Here is a 13,728-nt window from a genome sequence, read left to right as displayed (position 1 = left end):
TTACGTACCTACCAAGAATAGCAGTTTCTTTCCGGTCAGCTTTTTCAAAATAAAAACGTTATGCGGCTCATAAAAGCATTGCATTTACTACAGTGTTTATAATTGTTATTTCTTTAATCATAGGCTGTTCCTGTAAAATATTGGATTTCCCATTAAAGTTAATTGCAAAAACTATTACCTTTACTTGTACATGATCACTTTGGGTGCAAACACACCATAATATATTATAGCTATTATAGGCTGTTGTAATTGACTCCAAAATGAACAGATGTTGTTAAGATTAGTTTCCTCCTAACCAACTCAATGATTTAAAATGCTAGGTAATAATAATAAATGCTCATTTTTCTGTAAAACGAGCACTTACATTGAGCTCATGTTTCAAATATATGATACTAATCTATAAACATATATGACATAAATAAATAACTGATAATAACTGATAAGTAATGCATTTTTTTTGGTATGAACAAAATCCCTCTATTGTGCAATTTATGCTGCAGTGGATGCAGTATACCACCTGGTGGTACTACTGCTCTAATAGGTCCAGATAAGATGCATCACAGTTCTCTGACTTCTTCACTACGTACGTAATGTGGAAAAGATGCCAATAATTTACCTACGACATTTATGACGTTTCATGTGTAAACCTCTAGGACTATCACTAGGATATGGAGAGGACCAGCACACCCAACAGTCGTCATTTACAAAAAATGAAAAAAATATTACTTGCACTTTGCATAACACTGAAAGTGTAATTTTGGTCTTTAGCAATATTTTACAGGCATTTTTTTCAGCCCAGTCCTTGTACCTGATTCTCTGGGGATTTTTTTCATGTTTTTGTTTTTAAGCCACAACCAACCTATGAATCATTCAATAATAAAAAGAATGCATTCAACTTAAGGAATGAATCAGTTTTGCGTCTACACATAACGAACAAGTTAGAGATGTAACATTATCTTTAGATGCTTTGTTACCAGCAGCCTGTCAAAAAGAAAAACATCATTTGTTTATACAAAAAAAATGCAAAAGAAAACATAGTTCGATGGGCAGAAGATAGTATTTTTGCATCAGAGATCAATTCTCAAAGAGCTATTAACTGAAAAGCACTTCCTGCCATGCTGTGAACTGTATCTTTAAAAAAAAAGTAGGAAAGTGGACAAGTAGAGGACAAAAGCACAAAAGGAGAAGTTGCAGGATTTACAAACTATTTACAGCAGATGAAGAATATTGAAAGTCATATCTTAAGAAACAGGACAAAATAACACCAAAGTCCCGAAACAGAACCTGAGACACGCCTCTGACCATTCAGTTTATCCATCTTCTATTCACTGAAATCTACTCTGAAATGGTCTCAGCTGTAAAGATGTCACCCTTAAAGAAAGAAAAGGTTGAGGCACACCAAATTACAGAAGAACTAGACTGAAAATCTGTTGGTCTGATGAATCCAAATGAGAATTTTTGGATATCAAACACGCAATGGATTACTATTACTATGGCTTCCCCAGAGCCCGGACGTCAGCATTATTGAGGCAGTGTTGGATCATCTTGACAGAGAACAAAAGAAAAGGCCTCAAGACTTTAGCACAGCACTGTATGGGCAAAAACATTTGAACTCAAATGTTAATGAAAAAGAAGCAACAGTAGGTCTCAAGAAATTCACTGTGGCAATAGAAGACGAATCTTTGCTGGGTTGTCTTGTATACAGGTGTAGTACTGTATGTATTAACTATTTTTGTTTTTAAGGGACAGTCATGACTTGGCCCTGCAGTATGCAGATGGCCAAGGCAAAGACACACTGTGACTACTGGGGGTCTGGTGGAGATAGTGTCTATCATTTAGGAAAATGTCATTTGTTGCAAGGCTCAAAGTGGGATATGAAGTCATGCTGCAATAATGCTTGAGGGGAAGCCATGTAAGGTTGAACATACCATGTGAATGGTCTTTTGAAAATTTTTGAAAGGACTGGTCTTTTAAGCAGGTACAAACCCATTTTAACAGAAATATTAATGATACAAAAAAAGAAGAAACAATAAACTGCTTTCAAACACACTTGCACCCTATCATCCACATCAGACAGTTGCTGGTGAGTTCGGAGGTCAGTGCAAATATAATTAGTATCTCTTTCCCCAACACTAACATCATTATTGATCTTTCCTCTGGTCTGAGTCATGTATCAAAAAATGTCTACACAGTTCACAGATGGAGTTTAACACAGTTCTAATACAGAGCATGAAACTGATGTGCTGCACATGGAGTTTATAGTTACTGCTAGATTTGAATTACATTGAGAAAATGCAATTACATAAAACCATAATACACTATAAATACAAAACTACAATATATGCCCAAAATAGAAAAATTATTTCCAAAAGTATGAATAATTGTGAAATGATATCAATAAAATGCTCGCAGCTGTCTTTTGATATGCATGTCTACTTTAAAATCCAATCCAAAGCAAACTGATTTAAGACTCAAAGCAAAAGGCAGGGAGGCAGCGCCAGAGGTTTTATGAAGATGAAGGCCAGACAAGGTAAACATTTGAACACAATGGCCTGCATGAGTTGATCATAATAAAATAAGTAAGCGGAGCCCCACAATATCACTGTGGAAAGCTGAACGTTCTGGTGATGTTGGAGAGGAAAATCCGGTCTTAAATACTGCAGTGGTGATGAGACAACACAGTTGTGTCAATAACCACTGCAGCTGCTGAGACGCATGCTTCTCAAAACCTCAAACCAACCACTGAACCTGGGACAGAGTAGGTGGAGAGAAACAATGAGAGTCACTGGTCTTCAGGACAATGACAACTCTTCTTAAAACATATTTTTATCATTATGCGTGTGCGTACTTGCTCTCAATTTTTTCCATGTAATTTGCAGTAATCATAATTTCTATTTTAGATGTTTTGAATTTCTCAAAGTCTTCACAGATTGTTTTCTTTTTGCGTACTGACTTGTGAAGCCAGAGCGCTTCTTCATTGGGGCGTCACAAAATGAAAAACATCTTGGGACCTCTGTTGGGTGTGTGTGTGTGCTGAGAGGATACCAGTTACAAAAAGTTATAAAATCATCGATGGGACATTTTTGAGAGAATTGCTGAAAACCATTTGAGCGCACATTCAAAGGATGTAAACATACACTCACATTTACACTTGTGAGTCTTTCCACCTTAAACCCTGAACTCTCCCCCTAACCATCAAAACTAATTGCTTGATTCAATATCAAACCTTATGTACGTGCTCTTTCCAGAAGCTACCAGTTTCCACCAGGATCCCCCCCCCCCCCACACACACACACTCTTCAACCCCCCCCCCCCCCCCCATCAGGCAGTTGCTGGTGAGTTCTCAGCTGTCTGTGCCCTAAATAGACCTCATCAGGAGCAGACCACCTTTGAGGGGTTACTCTCCACTAAATTACCAAATCTAAAGTTTGGGGTTTCTTTTGTGAAGCTTTAGATTATTCAACAACCCTTAAATTATATGTTTTTCAATACAAGTCGTCATAAACGTACACCAACCTTAAGCACAAAGCTGTTTTTTGGGGGGGTTGTCACTGTGGAAAGAACCCTTTTGGTCGCTGGTGGTCCACCTTAGTTCTGTCCCACCTCCTTGAGAGTCACTATAAATATAAATTGTGATACTGGTAGGGGGAGGTAACACAAGACAGATAAAGTTTGTAAGAAACACTCGGGACTACAGGTCCAGATCATCTACGCAGGAGGAAAAAGAAAAAAAAAACCCCACAAGAGCAAAGAACAAAGAAGAGGACTGAAGAAGAGAGACTCAACAGAGATACAATCTAACGGTACAAAACAGCTTCCACACAGAGCTGTGATTCTCTTTTGAGGGACACTCAGGTATGCAGAGGTACTTAGTATAAGGGTAGACTATGGCTATCAGGGGAGCAGGTGGAGATAGTGTTGGTCATCTAGGAAAGTGCCATTTGTCTCAAGGCTCAGACTAGGGTGGGAGATCGTGCCCAAATAAGGCCTGAGGGGAGGCCATTTAAAGTTAGAGATAGCATGTGCATGGCCATTTTCTACGGGGGACCCAGGTCGGTGGGACAGGGATTAGCAAGAAGGTGAGAATGAAAATAATTTCTAATTGTATGTTAAATTATTTTCATTACCACTCTGTCGTTTGTTTGAATGGTGTGTCTTTATAACTTTGAACTGCTTGCACACTGCTTTTCTAACACAATTTAAAGAGACAAAAAGAGTCAGCCACGATCATTATATGTTCAGCTTATTTGACGTATTTGTTTTTCATCCAGAGAAAAAGTAAAAAGCTTAATTTAAATTTGATTGGCAGAATTTGTTAAAGTAAGCTTTGCCTGGTGAGCACAATAAAACAACACACAGGTTTGATTTTACATTTCACATATACATAAATATATATATATTCCAATTTTTTGCCAGATGGGAGACCCAATCCAGTTAAAAGAGGAGGGAAACAAACACTTTCAGGCAGGCGATATTGACAAGGCCATTGAGTGCTACACTAAAGCCATCAAGGTGTGCCAGGACAAAAAGGTGCTGGCTGTGATTTACAGGAACAGATCTGCATGCTACCTAAAAAAGGTAAGCACTCTGATATGGGACCAAAACTATATCAAACTGATTATGCTTGCAGGTTCTCTGACAAACTGTCTGTGATTGTCTCTGTTTTTTCTTATAGGAAAACTATGTTAATGCAGCATCTGATGCAACTAAAGGTAGAGTAATACGTTAAGAACTTTGAACAGCTGTAAATATTCAGTCAACAGCAGAACAAAAATCCATAGATGAAAGCTAGTCATTAACTTAAACAATTTGCCCTCATCCATAGCGATTGATGTTGATGCAAAAGACATAAAAGCTTTGTACCGGCGCTGCCAAGCTCTGGAAAAGCTGGGAAAACTGGATATGGCTTTCAAAGATGTGCAGAGGTGTGCCACGCTCGAGCCAAAGAACAAAGCCTTCCTGGAGACACTCCGCAGACTGGGAGCAGAAATCCAGTCCAAGGTCAGCATTAGGCAGATACAACTGCACACAGAGCACCATACAGGGCAGTAGAAAACTACATATACTACTTATCTAACTGCAATAAGTATCCATTAAACTCTAACATACAAGTAATCAGCAGGCTAAACACTGAAGTAATTTTCATGACTGTTCATGGTCATATCACCAAACAATATAAAATGTAGTCTACATAGCAGGAGCTTAGATGATATGATCATTTATAGTCATTTTTCTTTATCATTTTTTCTCTCCACAGCTGAAAACTACATTTTCCACAGATTCGAGGGTACAAAACATGTTTGACATTCTCTTCGATGAAGAGAGCGAAAAGGACAAGAAGGAGAAGGTGAGGATTTTCTAAACTTCCTATTTCTATATTTGTTGTGGCAACAACACACAGTTCACACAGTTTTGCTTCTTCAACCTCTAGGCCGCCAACAACTTGATTGTCCTTTCGAGGGAAGACGCTGGAGCAGAGAGAATTTTCCAGAATAATGGAGTGACTCTGCTACTCAATATGATCGAGACTGGCAAACCAGAAATGATCCTGGCTGCTGTCCGTACGCTGTCAGGAATGTGCACGGGACATAAGGCTCGCGTGAGTCATGGTGCATGCAAAGTGAAACTTTCAGCAACTCTTTATAAATATATAAAATTCCCATGCCCATGTCACCGGATGTATGATTTTCTTCCCATTTTCCTTACAAAACCCTTTACACTTACTGCAACAGGCAATGGCCATCATTCAGATGGTGGGTGTTGATAAAATGTGCAGCATCATGGCTGTTGACAATGAGGAGATTGCACTGGCAGCCTGCAACCTCTTCCAGTGCATCAATGATTCCCTCACTGGTGGAGATACACGAGAATATGGGAAAGAAGCAGACCTTGTTATGGGTATGAGAGAATAATTACAGTATGTGTAATAAGTATCGGTTAGATTTTCTACTTCTTTTTTCATCCTTACTCCTAAAAACACAGACTTCATTCTAAAAGGGCTCCTCTATTGGTGGTATTTTTCACTGTATTATTGACTGATGGACAATCTTTGATTTAATGTGTCTCCCCACAGATCCATCTAAAGACTTGAAAACTATTCTTCTTTCTCTGCTGGAGATGGTTGCCAGTAAAAAGGTGTCTGGCCATGGCAGAGACCAGGCATTAAACCTCCTGAGCAAGAATGTACCTCGCAAAGAGAAGAAGGAGATGGATCATTCCAAAAGCCTTTTCACTGTTGACCATGGTGAGCCCAACACCTGATTCCCTAACAGATTCCCTAACACAGGCTTTTTGAGTGATACTAATCATTCAACATCTGTTTTTGTTTTTTCTTTAGGTTTGAAAAAGATCCTCAAGGTTTGTGGCCAGGTTCCTGAGCTGCCAGACCAGTTGCCCTTGACAGAGAATACACAGCTGATTGCTAGCGTGCTCCTCAACAAGCTCTACGACGACCTTAAGTGTGACCCAGAGAGAAACAACTTCAGGGACATTTGTGACGAATATATCAAGTATGTCCATGAAACATTCAGTGTTAATAAAGACACTATAAATGAGGCCCAGCAAACATATCTTGTGTAATAATCAGATTTTTTTTCTTTTCTCTAATTCTCCATTCATTTTCTAAAGATCCAAAATAGACCCCAAAGACATGGACAAGACCATTCATGCCATCAACTGCATCTCAGGACTGCTGCAGGGACCGTTCGATGTCGGTAATGCTTTAGTTGGTCGGCAAGGCATCATGGAGATGATGGTGGCACTGTGCGGCTCAGAACGCGAGGTGGACCAGATGGTTGCGGTGGAGGCCCTGATCCACGCCTCCTCAAAGATGAGCCGTGCCAGCTTCATTATTACGAATGGTGTCTCACTGCTCAAGGATATCTACAAGAAGACCAAGAATGAGAAAATTAAAATACGTGCGCTGGTGGTGAGTGTGCCAAAATGCAATAAAAGCTTACTTTATGTTTTTTTCTTTTGTCTCAGGGTCTGTCTGTCTTTATGCATACTCATGCGTCTGTCCTCTCCAGGGTCTCTGTAAACTCGGTTCAGCAGGAGGCGATGATTACAGTTTAAGGCAATTTGCTGAGGGCTCCACAGAGAAGCTGGCCAAGCAGTGCAGAAAGTGAGTATTCACAGAGACTCTGTACTAACTATATGCTAATGACAGTAATATTTTAAAAATACGATAAACTACCTTATAGGGCAAGGATGTTAGAGTCATTTTACAGCGTGGGCGAAATACAGCCCACTTTGACTGCCCTGCAAGTATAAAACATGAAGTTTTCATTAATTCAAAGAAAATGTCAGCTTTTGGGTTTTGTTTTGTTTTTAGACTGTGAACAATGTAAGAAGAAACACACAAACAAACAAACAACAAAAAGAAACATTTCTATAGTAGAAAGTGGAAAAAAAATTAACTTTGTCATTTACTTGTTTTTGTATTACTTAATTACTTGAAAATACAGTTAAAGGTCTGTGCACTCCTTCACATTTGCTAAAGCTGTCTAGTGGCCAGTCTTTGCTGGGCCGATTCTGGCCCTAATCCAAATGTTTGACACCCCTGCAGGCTTCATATTTGTCAGGTTGCAATCAATGATTCATGATCATTTTTGACTTTTCTAGGTGGCTCTGCAATCCCCAGATTGATACCAAAACCAGGAAATGGGCTATAGAGGGTCTTGCATATCTGACTAATGATGCTGATGTAAAAGATGACTTTGTGGATGATGAGCCTGCCATGCAAGCCATGTTTGAACTGGCTAAGGTACGGAAATAACAACCTGAGAAAAACTCAGAAAAGACTAAGAGGAGACCTCTTAGGATAACCACTTCCTTTTCTCTGTGTTTTTAGTCCAGGGATAAGACGATCCTATATGCAGTTGCTTGCATCCTGGTTAACTGCACTAACTCCTATGAAAAGAAAGAAATTCTCCCTGAGCTGGTTCAGCTGGCCAAGTTTTCAAAACAGCATGTGCCTGAGCAACACCCCAAAGTAAGAGAAGAATGTAAAAGTCAGACCTAAACTGATGATTCAACAAACAGAACAGGAAATGTCACACACACACACACACACACACACACACACACACACACACACACACACACACACACACACACACACACACACACACACACACACACACACACACACACACACACATATGATGCATTTTTTCTTGTCAGGACAAGAAGGACTTTGTTGACAAAAGAGTGAAAAGGCTACTGAAGGCCGGAGTCACATCAGCTCTTGTTGTCATGGTGAAAGCAGAGAACATCATCTTGACGGATCAAACCAAAGAGATGCTGGCAAGGTGCGAAAGAAAAAAAAAGAAAAAAAGACTGATGAGGCTTAACAAAATATGTAAAACGACATCTTGTGACGTTTGTAGTCTGGAGGGGAATTCCAGTTTGGTGACAGCTGAATAAATGACATCATGACTCTTTGACACATTTTTTAATCTTTAGGGTTTTCTTGGCCTTGTCAGAGGATCCCAGAGATCGCGGTACTATTGTTGCCCAGGGTGGAGGAAAGGTAAGCAGTGTGAAAAAAAAAAATCAAAGTAGACTTGAATTTATGGCGCTCTATAAAGCCACGGTTAGATACATGGTCAGCGCAAGCATGATTTGTACTGATTAACTTAAAAAAAAATTCCACACGTGTACGTTACTGTTATTTAAACATATAAATGTGGTTCTGCCCTCAGGCTCTCATACCACTGGCTCTGGAAGGAACAGAAGCAGGAAAGGTGAAAGCCAGCCATGTCATTGCCAAAATAGCTGCCATTTCCAACCCAGAAATCGCCTTTCCTGGTGAGAGGGTAAGACAGAAGCTCCTTTGTTTTCTTCAGTGACAGTTTTGCCTGTGGCAATGATTTTTTTTAAATGGTTTAAATGAAAGTGTTTAGACTTGTTTTTACTTGGAGTCTGTGTCATAGCTATTCAGCTCTCACATCTTTTATTGTTTCACAGGTGTATGAGGTAATACGTCCATTAGTGAACCTCCTTCACACAGACAGAGAAGGCATGCAGAACTATGAAGCTCTGAGAGGTCTCACCAACTTGGCTGGTTTCAGTGAAAAACTGAGGTGAGATTCTTTTTCTTTTTAAGATCACATGAATGAATGGACACTGTGACATTAAATAACTCATTTTCTATACAACAGTTTGCTACATTCTGCAGATTTTTTCATTTTCAATTATAACCTTCATCTGTTTTTGTAGAGTGAAGATTGTGAAAGAGAAGGCTTTGCCCGAGATTGAGAACTACATGTTTGAAGAGAATGAACAGATCAGATTGGCTGCCACTGAATGCATGTGCAACCTAGTGACATGTAAAGAGGTGAGGACAGCTGCAAACACATATTGATGGACGACACACAGTAAGTAGGCATTCCAACAGGTTGGGGAAAATGAAATGAACTCTGTATGCTTTAGGTGCAGGATCGCTACCTGGAAGATGGCAATGATAAGCTGAAGTTGCTGGTGTTGCTCTGCGGCGAAGATGACGACAAACTTCAGATAGCTGCAGCTGGAGCTCTGGCCATGATCACAGCTGCTCAGAAAAAGCTGTGCACCAAAATGACTCTGGTGGTATGTGCAACAGTTTACTACAACCCACCCCCTTCTCTGATTTTTCTTTTTGTATAGAGATATCACATAAATGAGGTAATTTTGAAAACTTTAAGAGGTACTCCTACAGTTACATAGTAGGTTTTTGGACAATAACACAGTTTTGCCTCTGTTACCGCTAAAGTGTATATACAAATATCTGTAATTTCTAAACAGTTCATGCAACACTTTTGTTAAGTCCCTGTGAACTAAAACTAAAAGTCTGCACTACAGTCACACCTTCACAGACTTACAGAGTCAGGTGTATATTAGCCAATGATGTTTATGTTTAAAAAAAACACAGTGTCACTGACAGAGTACCTTATCTGTACCAACAGACTTCCCAGTGGCTTGAGATCCTGCAGAGGTTATGCCTTCACAGCAATGTTCAGGTTCAACACCGCGGTCTTGTCATTGTTTACAACATGCTCAACTCAGACAACAGTGACCTGGCTAAGAAACTGATAGAGAGCGAGTTACTGGAAATCCTTTCAGTGGTTGGCAGAGCTGAGGACAATCCGAAGAGGCAGGAGGCCATTGATGCAGCACGCACATGTTTGGTCAAAGCTATGGATCTTGGTCTCATCAAACCCTTCGCCAGCCCTTCTTAAAGAAAAAGATCAAAGATCAAAGGACATTCTTCATTTTTCCCCTCTGTTAATCAGAGACCCCCCCACCCAAATAACTGTTTTTTCACATAAGTGATTTTAGGAGTCATCACCCTGACTCCCCATCTCTAAATACAACCCCTCACACTGTGAAGCAGGGATTATTTTTATATACAGAAAGGGGTTGCGTGATATAGGAATCATATATGTGGTGGGGGTTTCCAGCGATTGGTTTTGATAAAGCTGTAACTGTGTCTAAATGTTTAAAGACTGATGCATTTACATGTGTTTATATTTTGCCATTTGTGTGGTTGATGAGCCATAATACACCATTTAAATAACACCTAAATGTTTCAGTGTCTCTTTTTCTTTTCTAAACTCAGTGCAAATAAGCAGCACAGACTGAAAACATTAAATCAAAAATCTTTACAGGTCTTTTTTACAAACACCATCTTGTATTTACATTAATAAATCTTTTTTGAATTATAATTTGAAGTAAGACTATCATTCCTCCTGAATAACTATATGTAAATAGACAAGAATCAAACATTTATGTTTAGCAAATACAAATTATTAGTTTTTTGGGTGTTTTTTTGCTCTTGGGTTTTCAATTCAAAATTCAAAATGAATAACTATGAAATGCAGTAGAATGTGTAACTTTGACACTCTGATTCATTGTTTTTACACATAAACTACCACATGTTTACAGGTAATTAGTATGTTTCCTTTAACAGGTTATTAATATGTAATTACATAGAAACAGGTAGTTTTGCATTTTGCAGTCATGATTCCTGCATATAATAAGCCATAACAATAAACATTATTGCCATTATTTACCATTATTGTTTCCTGCAAACAAAGAAGAATACTGAGGACATGAGACAGAATTAATTCCAGGATTACAAAAGTATATCTCAGCATGTCAAAGCATTAGGCAGTATTACCTTACTCTTTTTTTTAGCTTAAAAATTCTAATCACTTCATGTCATTTTATTTCTAAGAGGTAATACTGTTACCAATACATTGATATACAGTTATTAATATACAGAGCTCGACAGTCATCAAAGAAATGAGTGCCAGCTGCTGGTCAATGTTTACCACAGCTGCAGACGTGCTATTGCAGTTTATTCTTACAGTGTGCACTTTCACCCTGAAGACTACACAATATGACTTGCTCTTCCTAACTTGTGTTTCCTTTTCATTTTAAAGTATTTTATTTTAGCATAACAATCACTCCCCTTTCACTATTTTTGTCATTATGCTTGATTTATTTCAAACTTTAAATGTCCACTAGATTTCATTAATCCACAGTGAAGATGAAACATAACAAAGTGCAGGAACCTCTATCATCTTCTTCGTGGCATGCTCTGAATACACAGACAAGCATATCTTTGACTAGATGTGTAAAACTAAATGTTTTTTTTTTAAAAAGTCAGTACCATGAAGGCTACAGCAGTAATAAGCACTATATGCATATGTAATATATGAATTTTACTATACGTTCTTGTTTTTGAAAGAGATCTTTTTATTTCAGACCGTCCCTTTGTAACCATGGAGAGAAGACAGGAAGAGCAACGGTCTGGCAGTCCATATGTAAAGCGCTTTGGGGTCCTTAGGGACTAGTAAAGCGCTATATAAATACAGGCCATTTACCATCATCACTCTCAGCATCTGCATGATTTAATATTTACAACATCACAGATCTGTGATTATTTCTCTCTGCTCACATGATGTTCCTAAAAACTCTTTAATGAGTGACGAATTTGTTGGTCAGTTCATTCAACTTATTTTACTCGTTCCTAAAATTCTCTGGAACTTGGAGTCATTTTTGACCAACATATGTATTTCAACATGAACATTAAACAAATATGTGGAACCGTCTGTATTGGCTCCAGAATCAAATTTAAAATCCCTCTCATAACATACAGGTCTTAAATAATCAGCCCTTTCATACCTTAAAGACCTCATAGTACTTCATTATCCTTACAGAGCACTTCAGTCTCAGACTGCTGGCTTACTTGTGGTTTGTAGTTTTCAAAAGTAGAATGGGAGGCAGAGCCTTGTGCAACATTTTGTGCCAGTAAAAATATATTTAATTCAAGAAAATATCTAATAATTATAATATTACTCATTAATACTTGCCATACAAAAAACCAACATTTGGTGGTACTTTTATTCATCTATCTCCCGTTCAGTCATGTCAGGTATGTTTATATATAGTGCCCAATATGTTCTTCGTACTTTAGAAAACCCCAACAAGCATTTTTACGGTGGGAAGGGAAACTCCCACTTACAGGAAGAAACAGCTTCGTGTAGGCAGACAGCTGCCACAACCGGGCAGGGTGGGGGAAGAGAACAGAAAAGCTGAGCTAAAAGATACGCTCCAGTGGCATCTGATCAAGTGGGTTGTGAAAAAATGGGACTGGGGGATAAATGCTCAGTGTGTCACAGTTAAAATTTGTTAGAGTACTGATTAAGTGGAGTGGTGCATTTCCATCAATTAAAATAATATTAAATAGACTTCTCCCAAATATAACCGTAGAATACTTTTAAAAAAGAGCATTTCAGAGTACTAAATGAAAAATGTTAAATTAAAATATTTTTAAATGCATTTTTTTGTGCACAAGATGCAAATCTGGCAAATTAAAGTGTCAAAGTGTCATGGTCCTGGGCCATGTGGGCCCAGTATTCTTAGTTTTCATGTATTTTTGTATTTTGTTCTTTATTTAGGCCATGCTTCCTGGGTTGATCTGTTACGTTGTTCCTTATGTGTTTTCCCTTCGTGACTCTTACCCCCTGTGTGCCCCTCTGTGTATTTATGAGCCCTCGTCTCTCTTTGTGCTTTATTCTATGTTTTCCCCAGCCCGTTATGTCTGCGTTCTCCCCGTGCTCTCTCTCCTCCTGTTTGAACCTCTGTGTACTTCCTGCTTTACTTTGCCCATCTCCCATCAGTGTTACGTTCACTCCTGCCGTGCCTTGTTATGATTATCAGTGTCACCTGTGTTCCCCGTGTGCATCCACTTCCCCTGATCATCCCTCATGTGTATTTAGTCTCTGTGTTTCGTACAGTCTGTGTCGCGTCGTCTGTGTTCTCACCTCCATGTTTTCACGGTCAGTCCTTGCAGTGATCATCATAGTCTGAGTTTTCTTAGTTTGTCGCAGTATTAGTTTTCCCAGTTTAGTTATAGTCTAGTCACGCCATCCCTGCTTTGTTTGTGCACTTTGTCTTCAGCCATAATAAAGGCTCGCTTTCTGTTAAGTCCACTCCCGTCTACTCACTTGTGTATGCACCTGGGCCCATCACACACACCACCGCACGGCCTGTCTCTGCAGACCGTGACACAAGGGAAAGGCCTTTTTTGTTCTTGCATGTTAGTTTGTGATGGTTGCAGACTTCTTTCACATTCACAACTGAATGAGTCATGCAGCGTTTCCGGATGGGCCTAAGCCACACTTAAATGAAGGGTTAAACAGTGAGTTTCTTCAGACTGTCATCAAACCGTGTAAGAGA

At 39.0% G+C, this 13,728-nt stretch overlaps 1 protein-coding gene across 3 annotated transcripts; it reads left to right on the top strand.

Annotated features, from left to right (window-relative positions):
• The first annotated feature begins 3,642 nt into the window (after window positions 1-3,642).
• Window positions 3,643-10,706, top strand: unc45b (unc-45 myosin chaperone B). Of its 3 annotated transcripts, none has more exons than XM_080893539.1 (20): window positions 3,643-3,803; window positions 4,417-4,578; window positions 4,676-4,712; window positions 4,826-5,001; window positions 5,258-5,347; window positions 5,432-5,599; window positions 5,733-5,898; window positions 6,074-6,244; window positions 6,338-6,509; window positions 6,628-6,928; window positions 7,029-7,123; window positions 7,624-7,765; window positions 7,853-7,993; window positions 8,185-8,312; window positions 8,467-8,533; window positions 8,706-8,819; window positions 8,971-9,086; window positions 9,223-9,340; window positions 9,436-9,591; window positions 9,948-10,706. In XM_080893539.1, the coding sequence occupies exons 2-20, from the start codon at window positions 4,417-4,419 to the stop codon at window positions 10,218-10,220; spliced, it is 2,793 nt and encodes a 930-aa protein (XP_080749665.1). In that variant the 5' UTR covers window positions 3,643-3,803; the 3' UTR covers window positions 10,221-10,706. The 3 variants fall into 3 exon arrangements, with proteins under 3 accessions (XP_080749665.1, XP_080749667.1, XP_080749666.1); XM_080893541.1 differs by having other exon boundaries at window positions 3,650-3,855; XM_080893540.1 differs by lacking the exon at window positions 3,643-3,803 and adding an exon at window positions 3,922-4,079.
• Window positions 10,707-13,728: the final 3,022 nt, after the last annotated feature.

The sequence above is a fragment of the Rhamphochromis sp. 'chilingali' genome, assembly GCF_963969265.1.
Source record: "Rhamphochromis sp. 'chilingali' genome assembly, chromosome: 10".
In the NCBI taxonomy this organism is placed as follows: domain Eukaryota; kingdom Metazoa; phylum Chordata; class Actinopteri; order Cichliformes; family Cichlidae; genus Rhamphochromis; species Rhamphochromis sp. 'chilingali'.
The sequence above is the reverse complement of the archived record's forward strand: the minus strand, read 5'-3'. Positions and strand labels throughout refer to the sequence as shown.